The 23,162-nt window shown below is 43.9% G+C and overlaps 1 protein-coding gene across 2 annotated transcripts in view; it reads right to left on the bottom strand.

Moving 5' to 3' along the window:
- Positions 1-17,355, bottom strand: part of MEIS1 (Meis homeobox 1) — a 138,258-nt gene extending 120,903 nt beyond the window's left edge. For both annotated transcript variants that reach the window (XM_007970426.3, XM_007970422.3), the window contains exons 1-6: positions 16,962-17,355; positions 14,870-15,096; positions 12,845-12,986; positions 12,216-12,266; positions 11,372-11,422; positions 9,787-9,933 (exon numbers count right to left, since the gene is read on the bottom strand). In XM_007970426.3, coding sequence (XP_007968617.1) covers positions 9,787-9,933; positions 11,372-11,422; positions 12,216-12,266; positions 12,845-12,986; positions 14,870-15,096; positions 16,962-16,973 — 630 coding nt within the window. In that variant the 5' untranslated portion in view covers positions 16,974-17,355. The remainder of the gene's footprint in view (positions 1-9,786; positions 9,934-11,371; positions 11,423-12,215; positions 12,267-12,844; positions 12,987-14,869; positions 15,097-16,961) is intronic.
- Between the last annotated feature and the right edge of the window lie 5,807 nt (positions 17,356-23,162).

Raw genomic sequence — 23,162 nt, 5'->3', positions numbered from 1 at the left:
GAAAGGAAGGGGGTTAAATAATTCTACAACTGAATATCTTTCTTTTTCTTGAACATATTAATTTATCATCAATTTCCATTCAAAATGTAAAATTCCTGTTTCTCTTTGTTAGAAGCTAGAGCCAAGAAAACTATGACAATTAAAATGAAAATGGCAAACTACATTTGCATCTGGAGATATGAAATATAAACATGTAATGACTCTATAAGAGATAATATTTATCTGCAGTCTGAGGGTAATCCTTATTATCTACTTAGGGTTATACCACATTGGCAGAGATGCCACCCTTATCTCATGAAGATGAATTCCATATGCTCTGTAGAGTTATAGTAAAATTCCCACAAATAATGTATATGATAGAATGTAAATAAATAATAAATTTATATGTTCAAGAGTGAAGGGCAGGGTGGTTTCTCATGACACTGCATCTCTTAGGAAGGAACAATTTTAAATGAAAGTAATGTCCAATGGTGATTTATCACAAATTGTTTACACTAAAATATTCTCAAGCGTGGATTTTAAAACAACTTCAGATCTGGTGGGAACTTTCAAGTAAATGTTGCAACTAAACCCACAATGCCTAATTATACAGCTAAAGTTTCTGTTCTGATTGAAGCATAATAGCAAATAGCGCCTTACCTATTTGCTGTTATTTTAAATTTTCTATATATGTGTTGGCTGGATTTTATGATCAATGAAATGTGTAGGTTTAAAATGTCATACACGAATTTCTCTAAGAAACACAGAGCTTTTTTTTCCTTCAGGAAGAAAAATTTTAATATGCAGCAAATATATAGGAAGGCTATATATTGAAAAATATCCAAAAGGAGCCCACCTGCACTAGCTAGTTCGCCAGGACGTTGTATGTAAAAAGTATTCCTCCACCTCTCTAAAGTATCTCCATTTTGAAGCTCTGTAGACAAACACTCCACTTCATGTAAATAGCGTAAGCATGCCTTTAGAATTTCAGACATTGTACACCATTTAGTTTGAAATTAAGTTTTCAGATTGCTAAGGAATAATCTCTGAATAACAGAAAATACTACAGGTCACAGTTAATTATAGCTTGTCTATCAAATTACGTTAATATTCAAGAACACATCCAAATAGTTATGGAGACATTAAGAGGAGGTTTATTGTCAAAGAAATTCTTATTCATTCAGCTTCTAATATTTTTAAAAGAAGAGACATAAGCCTTTTACAAGTTGAGATGGAATAAGGAAACTCTGGGTTTACAGTCAAATTGCTCTCTTCATTGTCCTTTTGACAGCTGTGTCAATTTCATTATAAACTTCATTTTCCAGAGTTTCATAATAGTCATAAACACACTTCACTTTAAAGAGTTTCTATGGGACGTAATATGAATGCAAATTCAGAATAAAATGCAAATCATGGAGGTCTGGGACCAAATATGGACAATCAGTTAAGAATACAGTTGCTGAAAATAAACATTTAGGCTTTTAGAGGAAGAACCAAAGGGGCTGATATTAATCTTTACACCAAGTGTTCACAGCTCTAGGGAAGACAAATAAGAATAACAGTTTTCAGTTTTTCACTTAATTGTAAAGCACAGGTTGGGAATATTTGATGACTTTGGCCTCTATTCATTCCTGTTTTGAAGTGAGTAACATTCTTCATTTTCTCACGAAAATAAACCCACATAAGGGTAATAACTCACAAGGCACTCCAGTAGGAAAATGAGACCTACCAAACTAGCTCAAGTTCAAATCTCAGGCATAGAAGGTTTCCAAAGGGTGGAAAAAAAGTGATCAGAAAAAGAAAGAGCTACATATAGTTCGATCTTGCTAAACAATAACCAACAACCCAGAAATTTAAAGCTAATGGATAATAAACACGCTACCATATTATAAAGTGTAAGGAAAAATCTATAGAAATGGCAATTCACAAGCAACGATTCATTCTAAGCTAGCTTATGTGGTCAGGTATTGATAATAGAATGTTGTCATATATTGATATTAGAGTAATTCTAATATCACTCAAAATATTATTTACTGATATCTTCTAAATGAGTTAAAATAATATATATTTAAGTCCATTGTAAAATGTAAGACTTTGTATTAGGTTAAAATGTAAAAGAAGCAGCACAACGATAACAGTTGCTAACATTTGTTAAACTCATAAGGTTGTGGTCATTTTTAAAGTTTCACTTAGTAAACTTATCAATAATAATAGGCATTTTATTTTTTTGAGTAATATGATTTCATTTAAGGATTTTTGGTCTTGTTTTTGAGACAGCATCTTGTTATATTGCCCAAGCTGGCAACTCCTCAGCTCAAGTGATTCTCCTGCCTCAGCCTCTGGATTAGCTGAGACTATAGGTGCATGCCAGGATTTTATTTGAGTTTTTTAAAGAACCATAACATTATGCTCTCAAGGTTCTTTACTTCATGAGTATAAATTCTATTAATTGTAAATGGAGTTATAAAGTACAAGGGAAGAATCCATTGTAGAAACATATTTTTGAGAATTACAAATAAGGTAAAACTTCTTTTCTCAATGTATTTGTCCTCCATTAGTGTATGCCATATAAATTGGTCCATATGTCATGGAAAAACCATAATATGGTTACTTTATATCTTAAAACAGATATAGCTATATAATTTGTGTCAATTTCATTATAAACTTCAATTGTATTGATATACAGCTATACAGCTTGTATTTATTTGATTGTATGTACTCATGACACCAATAAACAACAGGTGTATAGTTTGATATGTGTACAGATGAGCATTTTTCCATCAGAGAATCAACCCTTGATAGTATATTTTAGTCAGTTTTAGAAACTCTGAACCAAGAAGTCAAGAATATAAAATAATTTAAAAATATTTGCACTCTTGTATTTTCCTTTAACAAGAACATACTTTCTAGATTAAGAAATGCTATTTGGCAAAAGAGTGCTTGAAGAAAGTCTAGTAAAAGGTTGCCAGTTGCTTTAATTCTGTGAACTTGAATGCATTAAATTGATCAAAATTGGATTTTAGTGACAAATATTTAAATGAATATATTCTCACTTATTTCACATAGTATCCTTTATACCATTTATTCAAATGTCCAATTTATAAGTGTAGGGATTCCAGCAATTGGCCAATGTAGGTATACTTCCTGGATAGTCTGTTTAAGATTCCAAAAGGCTTCTCTGAATTCCTATAATCCTGAAATCATGGTATGTTAAATTAAAGATACAGTGAAGATGTTCTTTTATCTTTTACACTACATCGACACACTCATTTGCTTGAACTTTTCAAAATTGATTTTAGACACCCATGGTTTATTTGCATATGTTAAAGACAGCAAAATATTCAAAATTTTACAGGATGCCAAAAATCAAAATTTGTAATTATGATTAAAACTTAAATTGGGAGACTGTATTTCATATGTTTTAGACCAGAACTTTTTATACAGGTATTACATTCTGATATTTCCTGCTTAGTAAGAAGAGCAAGTCCAACGGGATTTAGAGCAATGTTGTTTTACTTGGGATTTGGAAAATCTTTAAATCTATAATAACATCTGTACAACTGTCAGATAAACTGTGTCACATGTTTCTATTTTCATTTCTTTATTTGTAAAAGAATTCTTTCCCATAATTTTTATTTAATTCTTAAATATTAAATTTTTTTGCACTCAGGAGAAATGGCAAATAATTTTGTTTCGATTATGTCATAAAGTACTACTTTGATTCAAATATGACAGACATCATAATCCACAAAAGGCCATGTAAAATGCTACAGTTGCAAACATTTAAGACTGTGTAACAAAAATGACTGAGAACTGTATCAGTTTACTATCCTTCAGCTATTTCCCTGACAGTGGAGTCAAATAATTTTGAATTATAGACCTTCTTACAGGAAGCCTTATTTCATGTTCATTTTTTGATCATTTCCCTGCTAGTCCCTATAGGAATTTGGCTGTATGCCGACTTTCCTTTAAAAGTTTTTGTGTACATGCTTGGGTTGTGTTTGATGATTAAATGATCATTTATTAAAACTTTAGCATTTCACATTTGTTTGACATATTTATGTTTCATAAGAAAATATTGTCGTTGCAATGGAAAGCATAACATTACCAATACGAGAATACTTCATTTAAATTCATGTTGACAGTATTTTCATTTATGGCAAGTGTCTTAGTATAATTTGTTATGCATTCTTCATTCTTCATTCCAACTCCACCTGTGAGGTAAGCTAGGGAAGGTAAGCTAGTTTTAGGACAGTAGACCCCATGGTAATACTTTAGTCTATCTACTTGGCCTTAATAAACGTAAGTTTATACTATGGGAGCACAAGTATATTTGTTTTTTAAGAGTATAGAATTTTACTGGGTTTTTTTTTTTCTTGTCACCCAGCCACAGCTGTGTTTTAAATCTTTTGGGACTATGACAAACATTTAAAAATTCAAACATGTGAGTGTTTGAAAACATAATGATTTACAATTTATATATTTTCAAAGTTGGACAATTCTAGCATGGTATTTCAGTTACTTTTTTGAAAGCCCGGCCCACATTTTAATCCTTTTTTCTTCCTTCTCTTCTTCCTCTATTATTTAAGATTCTCCATGTTTTCTAATACAAGTCTTTAAGTTAGGACCAATAGCTATATAAAACAACTACTCTATATATTTCAGAATGGTGAGCAATGGAGTCATTCTGGTAGGAGAAGAATTGCTATTTGAATGACCTACTGCCATGGAGCTAGTTAAATCACTGAACAATAGTTACTGTTATGAGGTTTTACTTTGTACAAAGTAGCATTAGTATCATTGCTTTCCATTATTCATGCAACTTGCACTGGGGACTTCCACTGAGAGAGAGATTGAAAGAGAGAGAGACAGAGAGAGAGAGAAGCTATGCAAAGGATATTTTTGTAGTATTAGCGTTTAGATTAGAGACATTTACCAATGTAATTGATCTCAACCTACCTGCATACATGCTGTATTTTTTCCCCTTGTTTTTTCTAGAATGTTTTAAAAGTGTCCCTATTAAGAATCAATACATCCCTACTCTGAAACTCACACATAAATACACACTAAAAGCCAATCAGAAAGTAACAATAAAAATATACCCGGTGAACAACTAACTTTTAATTCAAAGGGTGCTACGTAATAAAGGGCCTAGAATGAACATCCCAATTAGCCAGTGTAGTGACAAGCAGTCAACACCTTATTATTTAATCATTAAAGAGAATCTTGCCATAATTTCCCTTTGACATATATTTTAAAAGGAATTAAGACTATGTCACATGACCCACAACACAATCAAATGTAAAGTTAGGTGATGCTAAGACTTTATCACTTGCAAGTCCTGTGGACTGAGAGGTTTCAGGATTAAGGCATTAAGTGGGAAGCTACGAAGCATTTACAATTTAAATAAGATGTATCCAAATGGAAGCATTTAAAAACAAACTACCTGACAAAGGGACCATTTTTCTGCCTCCCACTGTTTGTGTACACTTTTCTTATTGGATGACAAGGAATTGCAGACATTTCTAGTATTAGTAAATATTCGCTGGCCCTATCTATTTGCTTCTAAAGCAGCAGATCCAATCCATGCAGGACATTAGGTTGCTTCTTGCCCTCCCAGCCCCATCCCTGACTGTGACACCTCCCCTAAAGCGAAAGCTTAAATCTCCCTTGCAAAAATCTCCCCCACTTCTTCGGAGGGGGGCGTTTTCTGTCAAGTTCTACCTCAGTTCAAAGGATTTTAAGCCAAACTCTGCTTCAGAAACAACATTGTGAACTTTTGAAATAAAACAATCGCCATCAGAGTTCCCAAGCCCACTTGGGAACCAAAGCGCACTGGACCCAGCCGCCCCAGATCCCAGAGGCCTGGCGGCCCTATGCTCTCCAGTCTGGACTGCACAGCCCTGGCGGCCGTCCCCCGGGAGCTCGGCAGCACTTGGCATTTAACCTGCCTGGCGAGCGTGGTTCTCTGGTTCCATATCTGCAAGCCATATTACTTCTCCCCAGACGTCAGAGACATATCTGGATTAACATGCAACAGGGCGCCCTGTGCAGCCCGACAGCCTTCGCCCAGGAGCTGCTAAATGCAGATTCAGACGAGGACCCCCCGGAGAGCTGCTGTTGAATAAAAACTGTAATCCAAAGGGACCATTTCTCTGCCTCCCGCTGCTTGTGGGAAGAGCCAGGGCCACCGCTGAGGCCGAAGCACAGACCTAGCTAATCTCGGCTCGCTACCGGCAGGCGTGGCCACCCCGGGAGGCGGCCCTGGGGGCCCAGAGACTCTGCTCCGCGCTCCCCTCTCTCCCAGCGCGTTCTTGGAGTGGAAAATGCGTAGATTCAAGGAGTGGCGTGCAACAGAAGCGGCCTAGGAAGGAAGCCGACTGCTCCTTCCTGGAGCGCGGCCTAAAGTCTAGCAACTGGGTGGCCAGGCCTCTCCCCGTCTAACCCCTCTTGGCGCCCCCAAATCCACCCAAGGGCCCCTAGAACACGCGCCCCGCCTCCGGTCGAACCCGCATCGTTCTCTGAAATCAAGCAGGTTCAACCCTCGCCTCAACGCCTAGCACCATGGCCCCCCTCTCCCTCTGCTCCGGGGTCGCAGCCGGGACCTCGCCCCACGCTGAAGCCGGGAAGCCCCTGGTGCCCCTCGCTTCCCCCAGCCTCGGGGAGCCCGGAACATCCAAGCCGAGCCTAGACCGCGGCGGTCAGGAGAGGGCGCCCAGGAGGCTCGCGCCCGCCAAGGTAGCTCTCTCTGGCAGGGACCTCCAGGCAGCCCCAAGATTGGGGGTGGGGGAAGGAACCTGAGTGTGGGGAAGAATGGGATTACAGCTTCTACTGGTGTCTTAATCCTATTTTAAAAATAAATAAATAGGAAAGAGAGAAGAAAGAAAAAAGAGCGAGAGAGCAAGAAAGAAAGAAAGAGGAAGGAAGGAAGGAAGGAAGGAAGGAAGGAAGGAAGGAAGGGAGGGAGGGAGGGAGGAAGGAAGGAAGGAAGGAAGGAAGGAAGGAAGGAAGGAAGGAAGGAAGGAAGGAAGGAAGGAAAAGGACTGAACTAGCGCTACAAGGCCAAGTGGATTTCCGCCGACTTAGCCCTCCGAGATACCGCCTAGTATCAAAGTCGTTGATCCCAGGTCCCCGCGCTGGTGGCAGTCTTCGCGCCCTCCGAGGAAAAAAAGTAAAATAAAATAAATCGTGCCGCCAACGGGCCCTAGAGACAGAGGGGTTAATGAGCTAACAAGGCCCAGCGTTCTCACAGCACGAGAAGCGTCCAGTCCCGGAGCGCACCCTCTGCGGAGGCTCAAACTGGCTGGGCTGCATTCGCAGACAGGTGGAGAGGCCATCCTTCCTGCCCGGCCCCCAGGACACAGCACTAGGGGTTCAGCGGCCCGGAGGGACAGGCCAGCAGGCTCCAGTCCGGAGAACTGGCGCCCACCAGGCGTCCTGGTGCTTCACTCGTCGCGCCTCAGCTCCCCAGGGCAGTGGAGCCCACCGGCGTCCGTGGCACTGTACCACATGCGCCCAGCGCTTTGCTCTCCCCTCTCCAAACCTGACCTTGGGTTTGCTGTCCTCCGACCAGCTGAAACCTGGGTGAGCCCCAGGAGGCCACACAAGCGAGCCCACGCGCAAAGGCCAACAGCGCCACGAGCTCAGCCAAAGCGTCGAAGCCCACTCTTAACCAGCGGGGACCAGAAATCAGATTATCATTTTAGAGGTAGAAGAGAATAAAATGCGAATTTTTATCCAATACAATTGCATACCAATCTTTGCATATCTTAAGTTAAGGGAATTGGGTAACAAAAGTTTAGGGAAGGAGAAGGGGGGAGATCCATGATAATATATTAATTTTTGTATTCTCTCTCCCCCCTCCAAAAAATCCCCATAACTTTGTTCTTTTATCTTTGACTTTAATAAAATAATGATTCCTTGAGAAAATGGGGTATAAATCTTCATTTTGGAGGCAATTAAAGTGTTGATTTCATTCATGCCCCTAAGCGATTCTTGTAATTTGCTCAAATAGCTTTATGTACCCAGCACTCCGGAGCTTTTAGAATCCCATTTTCTAGTTAGGCTTGTTGGATTGCAATTTTTATTCCACAGCAGCTACTCGAGGGTTCCTCAGCAGAATCTGCACTCAACAGCTCCCGGGCGAAGGCTGGCGGGTTGAACCAGACTTGAGGCCCGGGCAGCCCGCGGGGGCCAAGGCTGGGAGCCGCCTGCAGTTTTCCCACCTCTGTGGGGCCGCACCGGGATTGCGCACGCTGCGTGTTCTGTGCACTCGTCTACACTGCCGAAAGTTTCCAACTCTCCAGATCACAGCGCGGACCCGGCACATTGGCACTTTTAAATCTCTGCTCTGCCTGTTTCCCGCTCCCCATGGGCAAAAGAGGAATTCAGCCTGTGTCGCGGGGGTTGCCCAGGGAAAATCAAGCTGACAATGTATTTTAAGAGGATGATGTTGAGAGAAGAAAACCATAAGATGACACTAAGAACCAGGTGTCAGGCACTCCGAAAAGGACTGTACAAGACAGCCACTGGCCAACAGAGATCATGGCAGAGCTTGCAGAGTAGCTGGCCTTTGGCTTAACAAAGGCAGGCTGATCTCTTCCCCCAAGTCTGGACTCACGTGCCAAGTCAGAAAGAGAAACAACTCTGGGCCTTCACTTATACAGGGGGGAAGGTTGGGAGGGTGCAGAGCAGGCCAGCTACCCAAATCTCCAGACGCCTTGCAACAATTCGCAACAGAACTGTTCTGAGCCCTGTTTCATCTCACTCACTCCACACGTTTTCACTTTCATTGCATTTTTGCAACTCCTTTGGACCAATCCAGAGATACAGCCACAGGAGAGAGAAAGGCACCCTGGGAGCAAACAGTGGTGTTGGGGTGACACAGAGAGAGAAATCCCCTCAGCAACTCCAAATAAAAGTCGTCCCTACTTAGTAACGCATCGGAAGAAGGGCCTGGAGGGAGGACAGGAGAGGAGGGAGCGCAGCAAGCCAACCCTCAGTTGAGAGCAAAGGCAGTGCGAGTTCCCCCACCCTCCTTACCCAGGGAGCCGCCGGGGTGCCCCTGATGCTGACATGTCCACAAGCTGCCAACCCAGAGGGCCCAGAGCACATACCAGCTGGAGGATGAGTGGAAAGAAGGAGGGGGAAAGTCCATATTTATCTGTTTTTATAACCTCGGCCTGGTCTTATTTTTTCTATTAAGTACAATAAAATGGGCGAGCTTGCAGTGAACACCACACAAAGCAATGTTCAGTGAGGTCTAGAAGCGTTCGGCCGAGGAAAACTGACAAGACAGGCTAATGAACCGTACAGACAGGGAGAAAATAGCCAGCATTTGCTAGATTTCAAACCCTCGCTGTCTCTCTTAGACCACCTATCTTGGATTTATTCCTAATAAAATAAGAAATAAGCAGACCCTACACTTTTCTTTTCTTGAAGATAGAAGGGGGGAAAATGCTCCAGAACAAAGCCCCTACAATCAGAGGCGGTCACTGGCAGTTAACACTCCCATTATTATAGAGGGTAAATAAAATAAAGACAAAAATTAAAAGCGACAAGAAACAGGTCAAGTTTGCTAGCAAAGCTTTTACAAGCTCATCTCTCCAGGTCGAATCCCAGAGCCAGCCTTAATGAAGCAATAATAGCCACATTATTCAAAAATTTTCATTTCGATGGAAATGTATCTAAAAGGGACTTAATCATATGCAAATAATAAAAGGAGGTGGTAGTGACCCAGCAAGCAATATGCATACAGATTTTTTTTTTTTTTTTTCCCCAGGGATGTTGAAATTGAAAAGCGCGTACCTGGTCGGTTAGATTTGCTGATCTTGTTATATCTTCACTGTCTGATTTTGATCCTCCTTCTCTATCGTCTATCACCAAATCGATAGGCATTTTCCCTTTCAAACAGCTAATATACCGGTGGCAGAAATTGTCACATAATTCGTGTACCTACATTATGACAGAAATAAAAAAATGGGAATATAATCAGGAGTGCATAAATAACATTGACAAGTGCAATCCATCCCCCTTGTGAGATCCAAACTTCCAAATAGGGGAAACACAGGGCAATTGTCCTCCAGAGACCCCCAGATGCATCCAGAATTAGGAATAACTTTCTTTTCTTGCAAAATAGAGATATCCCAGAAAATTGACAGTGACAAGATGATTCACAGGCTACAACATATTCAACACCCGTGTTAAATTCATCTGCTCCTGGGGCTGTGGTCATTAGAGAGGTGACCTGTGTAGGTGACATTTAAGGTAAACTATTTAATTTCATCCAGTGACTTTATCATAAATTCCTTTCCAATGTGTCTAAGGAAAAAATGTATATCTGTGTATATATGCACATATATATTCTCCAAAGAACCTGTACTGTGGTGGCATAGGATATACGCCTGACAACCCAAGTCCTTATTATATTTGTAATAAAGGTTTTTATCTCTAAGGGTCATATTTTAGAACACTTTCTTTTTTTTAAAAAAAAAAAAAAAAAAAAGGAAGGAAATCAAGTTGCCAGTACTCCTGATATAAGAAAACATACAGCCACAAAAACATATCAAATTGATTTTTCTTTTTTTTTACAAAAAGGAGAAGGAATGCCTCAAAATATTTAGGTGTAAGTGCAGAGGTTTCCTACAGGCCCCAGGCATCAGTGACATGCAAAAATTCACAAGAAACCCCAGTGTGCTTGCAATTTAATGTTAGTTTGAATTACAATGCATTAAGTTTTTATTGCTGAGATTTATAGAACAGCTAGCAAAATCATGTTATCCCACACCCTTTCCTGAGTGTGAAAGTGGGGTGTGTGCAGGATTCACAGATTCAAGAAATTGACACAACTATCAACTCTGCTTTGTCTCTGCAAAACGTTTAATGTGCCTCCCCACCACCTCCTCCAGACTCCTTCCCGCTCCTCCTCCTTCTCCCCTTCTGCCTCTCCCGTGTGTCTGATCTGCCGCTGCTCTCAAGACTGTCTTCCAGAAACTCACAACAACTGAACAAAACTTTTTTCTCCCTCAGAGGTAGCAAAGAAGAGGAGGAAGAGGATAAGAGACAACAGAGGTATTAACCTGTGAAACCACCTCAGAGCAGCATTCTAAACATCAACTGGGATGCACAGAATTGCAACTATTTACACAAAGCCAGCAAGTTATTAAGAATGAACACAAGGCTAGGGCGTTTGTGATCCCGGTTTTAGTGGCTGAAATTGTAATTAAACTGCGAAGAGAAATGGACGCTAAGATTGGCCTTGACACTAATTACCAGAAAGAAAGACATTTATGCAAATGTATCAGAAGGCTGAACTTCAGCCATTCTGAACCCTCCCCCTCTGTGTGTTTCGGGGTAAGGGGTAAGTAAAAGGAAAAGAGGCTAGAGAAATTACCTTCTCTAATTCCAACAGATGAAACCTTAATACTTGTATGGCTTGAATCATCTGCAAAGATACAAAAACAATAAGCACCCCATTCCTGCTTGCAGAAAACTGGCTGTCACAGCGCTACCATCTCCAGCCCACCCCCTCCCACCAGTAAATAGAGTTATTTTGATTTATGGCAATAACACTAAAACTTAATAGCAGCAACTGGGTACCATCTAGAGGTTTATATTTCTTAAGGAGAAAAAAATAGCTAAAACAACAACAGAGCATCTAAGTGGGGCTCATAAACACTCTCCTCCCCCATGGCTCTCCCCTTTCTCAGTGCCACTGGTCCCACTCCACCCCAAAAGGGCCACAACACTGGACTAAATGTGTCCTTGGAAGGACTGGACAGAAAAATATTCCAAATGGCCCTCAAACTGTGGCTTTTCCCATTGCAAAGTTTCTGCTGCCTTCCTTACACCTTTCAGGCAAACTGGTTGTTTAGGGGCTCTGGTCCGGTGGCTGCCCTCGTGATGGGACTTAGAGCGCTGGGAAGTCCGCAAAGTTTAAGCACACACGCTGACAGGCCGGGAGATAAATCCCCGCGCTGATTAGAGCTGCGCAGCCCGGCTGTCATAAAAAACAAAAGCTCGCGTTTCCCAGCGCCGGCTCGCCCGGCCCCTCTCGAGATGAATTTATTTCCCCGGGATCTTGTCCCGCACTAGTTGTCCGTGGACAGAAACATTTGCAGCCAACCTGCAGGCACGGGAAGACCGGTCTAGAAATCTCAGGGCTCTCAAAGCAAAGCTGAGGGCGCTGGAGGTGGGAGGTGGGGGATGGGGGCGGGGGGATAGGGGTCCGCTCTTACCAAGTTATCCAGTTCTGGATTAGAAGAAAATAGAGGTTTTTCTGCGCGAATCTAAATACAAGTGAGAAGGAGAGGGGAGAGGGAGGGGAGAGAAAAAAGAAAGAAAAATTTGAAATCTGGTCGCCTTCCTAGTTTCTTGCCTCATTACCCTATTGTGGGCAGGATGTAACCCTCCGGGAGGGACCCAGTGACACCAAGTTCGTCCCGCGCAGAAACCTTTCAGTGTGAATTAAGCTGAAAACAAGCCCAGAGCTCAGTCTTACTTCTACTAGCAACTGCGGTTCTCAGGGAGGCTGCTCAGCCCGCCAAGTCCACAGCAGCTACAACTGTGGTGTTCTAGATTTTATTCTGCAGTGAGCTCTCCACGTTTGCTTTCTGGAGGGTGAGTGGGGATGCAGATGGGTGATTTTAAGTTATCTGCAAACAGACACTCAGACAGAAAGAAAATCTGAGGTTGGAGGTAACACTCATGGCTTAGGGCCGACTATGTGCTGGCTACTTTTGAAAGTGTGCCGTGTGTGTGTGTGTGTGTGTGTGTGCGCGCGCGCGCGCGCGCGCGCGCGTTTGTGTGTTGGGGAAGGGGGGCTCTCCTTTTGTTTCTTTTACTTTTTAACATTTATTTTGCTGACCTGTTTGGCGAACACGGCTATATCTTCATTGAAAGACTCTGACGAGCAGACGTCCCCGCCCGCCACCCCTGGCTCGCGGGGGGTACAAGTAGCTAATTCACATTTCTCAAAAATCAGTGCTAAGAGAGGGAAGAGGGGGTGTCTGCAAGAAAATACAACAGTCACAAACAACATAATGGTTAGTCCCCAGTCAATGGAAAAAGGTGCCCAAGAAAAACAGCCGGAGGAGCAAGAGGAATAGACCCCCTCTCGGATTGTGTCATCTACTTTTTTCCTTTTCCTCCCCCACCTCGCCCCCCGACCCAGGTGACCGCTCACCTCCCCTTCCTCCTGGAGCCCTGAAGTCGGAGGCCCTGAGCCATGGACGGTATCTGAGGATCGGTTTAGCGTATCTGGCCGGAGAAATTGGCAACATTTGCTACGAATAAAACCCAAGCGTTTCCAGCAGCCATTTTGAATTAAGTTTCCCACCCGACAAGCCCTCGTCCCCTCCACTGCACATCCAGGATCTGGTGGAGGAGAAAGGCGCCGGGCGGAGGGGTGGGGAGGGCTGGTTCCTGCGGGTTCCTCCTAGGCGGCCGCGCGAAGCCCAGGCTCAGGGGATCTCGGTGCAGGCGCTCAGCTAACTTGGGGAAAGGACGTCCATGGCCGTGGGGCCGACTGTCAATGGACTGCACCTAGGGATCCCAACCCCAAGACCCTCGGAGAGCCGGGAGGCTCCTCCTCAGCTCCTCGCACACTCCCCTCCCTTCGCAGATGGCCCCCACCGCCCCCCAAAGAAAGTTCCTTCAAACGTTCCTGCGGTACAGCCTTTCATTTTGTCTCTGCGAAGTGGCAAAGCAGCTAGTATTGCGAGGGGCCTAGATGTCGCTTGTCTCAGCCCATAAAACAGAAAGAAAAAGAAGAAGAAGAAGAAGAAGAAAGGAAGAAAGAAAAGCTTCTTCTAATGCTCAAGGAGGTATCTCAAGTCTTTTATTAGCTCTCACTGCTCATGTGGGAATTTAACAGTTTGGGGTCCTTTACAAAACTTCCCCAAATGTTCGGTCCCAGAGCCTAAACCACTTGTAGTTAACGCTGCGGACAGAACGGTGGGATTTAAACAAGCCCATCGCACAAGGGATCAGAAAATAAAGCAAAAAGAGTATATATATATTCTTTTGCCACGGAGGGTCAGTGGGTTCTGATTTTTTAAAAATAAATCAATAGAAATAAAAGTTTCTGCAAAGTAAAACGAGGTTCCCAAATTCATCGGCACACAGTAGGCACAAGTGAGTTTCAAAGGATTCTACTAGTCCAGGGTCTAATCGAATGGCGGAGGAGAAAGCATTGTAAACCGCGGCCAGAAAACAACCTCCGAGGAAGAGTGCCCCGAATTTACTTATTTCTAAATCCTGCAGGTTTCACATTTGAGCACAAAGTGCTAAAACATCTAGAAGTTTCTTAATGTGTGTAACAATTCAGAGCAAGCTCCTCTCCTTGACTTCAGTGGTAAAACTCCCTAAATGCAAAACATGTTCCCCCTTGCTTGACCTGCAACTGTCCTGCCTTGGTTTTATTGTGCAGTGGCAGAGCCAGCATAAGGCTGCTGAGTAAACTTAGCAAGTCAGAACAATCAGTGGCTTAAAAGAGATTTTCCCTTAAACTAAAAGTTTCGTTCCAACACAAAGGCGCCTACATTTAGAAACCCCTAACGCTCTCGGGCGAAATCAAGCGAGGGAGGACTCCAGCCCTCTGAGGGAGTGTGAGAGGGGACAAGGGCCCTTTAGCCAGCTTCTTCTGATCTGGGACCCCCTTGCGGGCACTGCCATGGTGGAGCAGGGCACTGAATGTGCACAGAGTGTGTATGGAGATGTAGGGCTTCAGGGATGGCAGGTCACCTCCCCAAATTCTCCATGCAATGTGAATGAAAAGTCACCAAAGATGTAGCTCCAATCCAGAGAACTCTGACTTTCCTCTTACCAAGGGCACAGGGAAAGAGGGAAGCATTGAGTCTCAACTAGTTAACCTGCTGCCCATTGTACCTACCCATAAATGGCATCTTTATCTCTCTTTAAAGCGTCATTGACAGAGGAGCCCATGCTGGGGGCCATGGCGTTGGTGTGAGCTGTGTGCGGGTACTGATGCGAGTGCAGAGGAGGCCCGTGGTTCAGGTGGTGGACCGGCTGCATGGACCTGGCTGCATGCGGGTCCCCATACATCGTGGAGGGGATGCCTACTCCATCCATGCCCCCGTAATGGGGTAGATCGTCGTACTGCATGACAAACAGGAGAAAAAGAAGGTTCAGGAGGCCAGACGGGCAAATGGGAGAACGGCAAGGCACCGAGCTTATATAAAGTCAGTCCAGCTGGATCCTTCCACCCGGAATTCGGTGGCCTTTCATCTCTAAAGCTGAGTTTTCTTATTTTAAAATTAAGGCTTTAAGTAAAAATTATAGAATTCTCAGCGAGACTCATCTGGGATGAATGATCTTGCCCTAACTTGTGTCCCTATCAACTAGTTCAGAAATTCAGGCTCCTTTGGCAAGAAGGAAAGAAGAAAGAAGGAGAGAAAGAGCATTCTCCGGAGGGTGGAAGGTGAAACGGGCATGTCTCTGGAGGAAGAAATTCAAAATCACAATAATAAAACGTGCCAGGACACTGCAGCAAACCCGCCTAGTTTCACAGCCCCTTCACATCAGGGGGAATTAAAAAAAAAAAAAAAGTTATGATGGGAACAGCTACGCCAAGCACGTGAATTTAGACAGGCTTCTCATTTTATTTCCCTGCCGGCGTGAGGTTAGCCAGTCCTGCAAGACACTGCATTTCTTTTGCTTTCCAAGACAAACTCTGCTAATTATACAAAACTAACTGACCCCTTATAAGTGAAACTCAAAGAAGGGTAGCTTTTCCTGAACATTAGAGCTGAATTTAGAATTGGGCAATTCCCCACTCCCAAAGTTAAAGAAAAATCTATAGTTGAAGCAGCTAATATTCTATTTTCTTGTTTACTCTTATGAACTTTCTTTCCAGACTAGAAGGAGGCAAATGTTACTCACCAGGTTTAAAGCAAATTCAAAAGCAAATGCACAGAGAACCTCCCATCTTCCTCTTCCAGAAAAAAAAACAAAACAAAATAAAAAACTACTTTCATATTGATTGTCATTATTTTTTGCGTGTGAAATTTAGCTATTTAGACTTTTCTAATTGGTTCATTCCAGGCAAGTTATTTTCCCAAGATTTGGAGGCGCTGAGAGTGAAATGATTTTCAAAGAAAGGAGGAATTGCCACTTTCATCTCCTTAAAGCCAGAGGTGTGAAAAGAGTTTGGAAGAACGCTGACATTTGCCTGAACCAAGGGAGTAAAGAAAAATGTGTCAGCCTAGTAACTTTCTTTTGCAAACAGGGCTTTGAGGGCCAGGACACAAATTATGCAAGGAAGGCTTTTTGTAGACCCCCTTTCTTTTAAGAAACTACCTCAGTTGGGTTGTCATTGTCTCACTTTACTCTCACTGCATTTCCATTGAAAAAGGAATATGGGGAAATTAGTATTGCATTTTTAAAGTGAGTAACTGTGTGCTTAGTATTCAATTAGTACAGGGCTTATCTAAAAGAAACTTGCAAAATATTGCCTTGTATACAAATCTATACAAATTGAAATTACCATAAAAAGATGAATGTTTTCTGACCAAAAAATTGGCTATACTATGACAGTTATTTCCTTTAAAAAGCTAAATACTTCTAGTGATATTAAAGATGAGCATAATCAATAACATATCAGAAGTTTCCAGCTGCATATTTTAGTTTAAACATAACTTTAAACTTCTGATCTCTGAATGTTCAAATTACAGCATTAGGTATCTAGTTAAAAAAAAAAAGATGATTGTTTGAGCTTGCATTTTTATTTATATAGCTGCTGGTTAGGAATCTATAGATAAATTGATTCCTTTAATTAACAACTCCAAGTAACATACATAAGTCTACAAATGCATTGAATAAATCCTCTCGCTTTAGGCCACTGCTTTAGGAGCCTCATTTTTTAAAAGAGAGAGAGAAAAAAAGGAAACTTTTTAGCAGTGTCTTTCGGCCACGTTTCAATTTAATCTCACATTTGAGTTCCACAATTGTTTTTTAATACGTACCCTTTGCGCCATCGGCCTCTCTGGCTCCCTTCCTACTTCAACTTCTAATATATCCTCTTTAAGGCCAGTGTGAAAAGAAACAAATATTCAAACTCCCCCGGAAAAAAAAAAAAAAAAAAAAAAGCACGACGAAAAATCCCTTAACGTCTCCAGCAACGTGAGCTACTGGTCCCAGATCTTCGGTCTACGGGACCTGAAGCAAAGCGCCCGAGTCACTGAGCATAAAAGCGCTCCGTTTCCAAGACAGCAGCGGGGGCAAAAAAAAAAAAAAAAGAAAAAAAAGAAAAGAAAAAAGAAAAAAAGAAAAAAAAAAAAAGCAGATCTTCTCTCCCCCAAAAATCAGTTAAAAAAAAAAAGAAAGAAAGAAAGAAAGAAAAAGAAAAAAAAAAGAGCGCCCCTCAGACCCAACTACCAAATCTCATGGCTTTCTGCCACTCCAGCTGTCAATCACAGGCGAGGTTGTCAACGTGGTGAATGAATGATCATCCGCTCTGTCTTCTTCTGGTCAGAACACCTCAAATGTTAATATTCAAATGCACAAAGCCCTAGCGCTCGCTTCCCTTGAATCAGTCCTAATTCCTAATCAGTTTCTCTCTTCTCTCTCTTTCTTTCTCTCTCTCTCTCTCTCCCCCTCTCTTTGCAAGTGCTGCACTGGAGGGAGATTAGAGGAGGAGGGTTAAAAAAAATGTCTGTCTGAGTTTGTCTTAAAGGAGCCACGATCGATGCTGCCCGCTTGCAGTCCCTGTGCGTGTGTAAAGTGTGTGTTGCACAGGCGGAGAGGTGGATTCCGACCAGAATGCTAGAACCCGGAAGTAGTGGTGGCCATAACAGGTCGCGTCTTACACAATGCATTGGGCTGCAGCAAGTAGGCTTCTCGGCAGGGGTGGGTGCGCGAAGCGAGCTCTGGCCGCACTGGAGAGGCAGAGAGGCGCTCCATTAAATCGCACGCCCAGGCACAAACACCACACACCCAGGGCACACGCACACAAACGCAGGCAGTAGCCCGCGGCTGCCGGCTTTATTTTCAGTATTCTTTTCTCTCCCTCCCCCTGCAGACTCTCTCCCCAAAGCCGACTCTCTTGAAATAAATTGGGAATCAACGCCGGGCAGGCAGCAGCGGGAGTTATTTTGCACAGGGCTCCGCGCATGGACTTCATGACTTTCCTCGAAATTACTGGGGTCGGCCAGTGTTTTTCGGGGAAGGGGGTGATGCGCAAAGTACTGAATTCTCAGAACTAAACACTGCAAGGAGAAAAGTCAAACCGGGAGCTTGGAGCAGAAGGAGGAGGGAGAAGCCAGGCTGGGAAAACCTCTGTTAAGGAGTCCTGAGAACGTGGGGTGGAGGTGGCTCGGGCTTTCTGCAGACCCAGCTTAGAGGTTTCTTTGCTGTTAGAGGTGGACGCCCGCCTGGGGAAAAGAAAATGCTAGCATTTTGTCACTTTGGGTCTGGACTCCCCCACCTCCTAGCCCCGGCGGCTCCCAGCCCCAGCCTAGGCGTCCAGCGCGAAGTAGAGAGGAAGGGAGGGAACAATGAGCTGAGCGCGGGGAATGTGCCCCCAGCGCCTGTTTACAAACACCAAGCTATTTATGATCGTCGGAAAGCGAAACCCAGCTCGGGCTCGCAGCAGCCCAGACCTCGCGGGTGGAGCAGGGGCCGGGGAGCTGCTGGGAGGGAGCCTCTTTCTCTCACCCGCTCGGGGTGAGGCGGCCGTGCGCCCAGGGCGCGGCGCGACGCTGCCGGAGTGCGAGGCTCGGGCTGCAGCCACCGCTGCCTTTGTCTTAGAGGCGCGGAGGGGGCTCCAGCCTCGACCTCTCCCGGGCCTGTAAGAACCTCGCGTCCCCCTATCTCTTTCTCCAGCGACGCCCTGCCCTCACCACCCCAGACATCCTTCCCCGCGCTCCTTTCCCGTCCCCAACCCGGCTCGGCGAAGCCTCCCAGTGCCAGAGAAAAATAAATCCGCTTCGGAAGCTGAGATTTCAGACAAAAGCTGCCCGTACCTACAACTCGGAGGCTCCAACCAGCCACTGTTTTTTTGTTTTGTTTTTAACTTTAACACCTATGGCCTGAGCTTTAATTCCCCCCCCCCTTTATTCTCCCGCTCTAAGCTTCTCCCTTGTGATTATATTTAGTGGCGTTATTTTCGTATTTATATTTCTGTCCGCTGGGCTCTGATCTGCCGAAATGGCTCAGCCGCAGCAGCTCGACCAGCGGCTGGAAACCTCACATCCACAAGCAGGGCTCGCAGCTCGCTCGGCTCGGAGAGGATTCTTCCCCCTCCCTCCAGCTGAAACCTCGCAGAAAACTCCCCCTGCGGTCGACTGGAAAATGAGCTCACCCAAATCTCGGTAGGCAGCCGTGGAGGAGTGCTCGGCCAATCAGGAGGCGCCCCCGCCCAGGCCGCCGCGCATTGGCTGCGGGGAAAATCAATTATCAAATAATCGATCAGCAGGGAGCTTCGATCTGCGGGGAATGCAAACTGCCAGTCCCTATTCCCGCCCTGAAGGTGGCCAAAAGGCTGACTCCCTCCAAGCAGCCCGCCCGCGCCCGCATCGCCCCCACCCACGTCCCACTCGCCAGCTGCGGACTGAACCCTCACCCCCGCGGGGTTGTAGGTAGGGGGAAGAGTTTTGAGAAAGATTGGGGGTATCCCTTCATCCGGAGATTGTTTAGGAAAGGTTAGGACCTCCAAAATGTATTGAAGCCAACTCTTAAGCGCAAAGTAAAAGAGAATTTGCGCCCGTCTGCGAGGTAGGACTGAAGTTTCTAGAGTGGGCTTCCAAGGAGCAGGGGACACAGGGCGAGCATCAGAACACAGGTCTGGAATGAAGTTCCACCGAGCGTCCGTAGTCTCCCTAGGCGACATCTATCGCTTCCTTTAGTCTTTGCAAGAGTCAACGCGGGGTTGGTTGCCCCCAACGGTGGAGCGTTTCCATAAAGCCGAGCAGATGAGCCTTCCCAGCCTCCTGCACTGCACCCTTCCCCGCCCCCAGCTCTGTACTGGCACCCTGTGTGCCTGAAAGGCTGACACACGTTCTACCAAAACCTTCAGAAGCGCTTTGCCTTGTAAGAGGGGTGTGTGTGTGTGTTTAAACCAGCTCTAGGATCCCTTATCATTTGCTTCCTCTTTTTTCGTTCTCTCTGTTTCTCCTCCTTTTTCCTGACGCTTAAGTTTCAGGATCTTTTAGTTTTTTCCATCACATACATGTGTAGGTTTTCTGGCACAAACGCCCTAAAACATCACTTGGGAGGTTAAGACAGGCCCGCGAATAAAATCTCGGGACGGAGGTGGGTGGGCAGCCAGGTACATTACCAGCGCCTTTATGCCCCTGCCAGCACTTCCCGGCCTCCCCCGACCCCCCCCCACCGGCGCCCCCCCGCCCCCCGGTCCCACAACATGAACTTGGAAGCAGAATTTCAGGCCAAGGTGGAACCTCCCCGTCTCAGGAAGGCGATTTCTGTTCAATCCTTGGGAGGCTGCGCTGGCTAGGCCAGGCAGCACACTCCTTTTCCGCTTAGGGAGAGGACTAAGCTGGGCTGGCTGTCTGCGACCCCTTCCCGGAATCCCAGCCGACTTCGGCAGATACCTGAGCGCCTTCCGACGGCTGCTCGCGGGGCTGTGATCCTAGTCCCCGCAGTAGGTCCGCCAGGCATCTGCGCGACTCGGGAGTAGGAGGGAGAAGCGTGGGTAGGAGGTGGGGGTCAAACCAAACACCGACAGGACACACCTACGTTTACGATCCTTAAATGAACTGCGAGGGAAATTGTGTAAGTATAATTTAACTGAGAGAAATTTACTGCGAAATACACTTAGAGGACTGTAGTCTTTAACAGCCTCAGGGGTTCTTCGGCAAAGAGGTAGCGGGGTTTGGAGTTACCACAACTCTGCGGCCACGTTTTCAAATTTGGAAAAGGTCAGTATATACGTGTATATTTGACAACAGGATTTATTTTGTATTGTTGCTTTCCAGTAATCTTTTTCTTTTGTTTTCTAGCACTGATGAAAAAAGAAGGTTCAGGTAAGTCACCCTATGCAAACATAACCAAAATCTTCAAAGTAGGAGGAAGACTAGACTACTGCATGTTTTAACCATGATGTGCCAGATAACCATAAAAATGTACTTTAAATAACCTACACACAAATTTTCCTTAAAGAATGAGATAGTTTGAGTTTGTGGACTTAAAATCAACTCAGTAGTTTTGAAAAGTACCCACCCCCCACCAACACACACACACACACACACACAGTCTTTCCATTTTTAACTGTGAACCTAATATAACTTCTAGGCCTTTATACAATTAATTCTGAACAATCAAGGGACTAAACACTTTTACAATGTAATTACAGTAGTACAAATTGTTTGCCCAAACCTCATTCTGGATAAGGATTTTACAATTAGCAAACAGTTATTACAGTTGGGGCTTGCTGAGAGAAATCGCACAGAGGATGTCTAGAGTTGCAATATAGTAGCCATAAAAAAGAAAAAAAAAAAACTCCTTTAGCAGGGCAGCAATTAATCATCTATTAAAAGGAAAAAAATGGAGGGACAGGTCTAGGTATCTTAGTAAACTACTCTCGATATTTGTGCCCATTTTGTGACAGCACCTATTCCTAACTTATTTCAGATAGTTGCTTTTTTAAGGCAATAGCACTTTTATTTTGCGAAAACTTGGCCTGGTGAAAAATTCTGGCACTTGGCCCTAGCTCTTGCGATTCAGGCCTTCCATTCTTTTCTCATCCTTCTTATCTCGGAGCATCTTTCCAGAGATAGAGAACGGTGACAAAAGGAGGCAGATTGGGCCCTTGGTCTCCATTGTTTACACCCTCCTATATGGAGGCATTTCAAGCCCTCAGTGCTCCTCTGAGCTGCTGCTAAAGTTGTCTCAGAGAACTCCCCGTACTTTATGTTCTATAAGGAATTGTGCCTCTGGAAAGACCTATATCCTAAATTAGGCTTTTGTCCCAAAACGTCACACTGATGAGTCAGCTCCAAAACCCTCAGAAATTAAAAGAGGGACCTCTTAAGGTAAAATGTGTGTGTATTTGCCAGCCTAGAATAAACAAAAGCCTGTTAATCAATCGAGTTTGGCAGCTGTGTTCACAAAATGATAAGGATTTATCATTTGCCACCAAACTTTAAGATGTCCCTTGAAATGTTGTGATTGGTTTTTAGGTTGTCCTGTGGTGTGGAGGCTTGGTGTTTGTATTTCAAAAACATTCATTCTCCGCATCTCTCCCCCTCATTAGCATTCGCATTTCAAAAAAACAGAAATAAGAGGAGGGAGGGAAAGACAGTTTAAAGAAAATAGATTTGAAAGCTAGTACAGATAATAGAGGAATGCTGGAGATAAGAGCCTGGAGGTGATATGGGAAAGGTACCAAGAAGTCAAAGCTAATAAATGGCTGTGAGAAAAGTGAAATAAACGATTGAGAGATCTATTAAAGGGGGAAACCTGGTTAGGTGATATCAAAGGGGGTTAACTGAAAGGATTAGGGAGAACTTTAATCAAGTGCTCCAAAGCATTACAGGCTATAAGGACTAAAAGATTTGTTTACTGCATTTTGTTTCAGAAAACAAAGAATGGCTGGGTCCAGTTCAGAAGTCAATGAGAGGTCAGCTTAGGCTCTCCAACGGTTGCAGGGAAAATACCTAAGTTACTATATTCTAACTGGATGATGCAAAAGTTAAGAAAAAAAAAAGGGGGGGTGAGAGGGAGGTGCTTTCCTTACTATTCTATTTCAAATCATTAAAATGCTTTGGTCTCTAGAGGGGGAAAAAACTACACTGGTTAACATAATTACTAGCTCTGACATTTCCAGAAGTTATAGAGGTCTTTTATTAATTAAATGGAGGGCTTAATAAAGTATTCCTAATAAAATTTATGGTTGTCTTAAAACTTTCTAAACAGTGCCATAAATTCTTAATAAAATTAACTGGGAAATGAGTTATTAGCCCACACTTTACCCTCCCCCCCAAACTTCTACATAAGGAGTGTCTGCAGAATGAAAAGGAAATAGAAGCCTTTTAGTAAAATATAAATATTAGCCAAAGTCATGCATTGCTCTGAAAGAGGCAAAGTCTCAACTGTTATTCCTAGTGGCCTCGTTCTCCAATATCCCCCAAAAGCTATCCCACAAAACTTCATTGAGAGAATTTATTCCCCTTCCCAAGTACCTATTATATATGCATTTATGTGTAAGT

Source organism: Chlorocebus sabaeus, chromosome 14 (assembly GCF_047675955.1).
Source record: "Chlorocebus sabaeus isolate Y175 chromosome 14, mChlSab1.0.hap1, whole genome shotgun sequence".
Lineage (NCBI taxonomy): Eukaryota > Metazoa > Chordata > Mammalia > Primates > Cercopithecidae > Chlorocebus > Chlorocebus sabaeus.
This window is presented reverse-complemented; position numbering and strand designations above follow the sequence as displayed.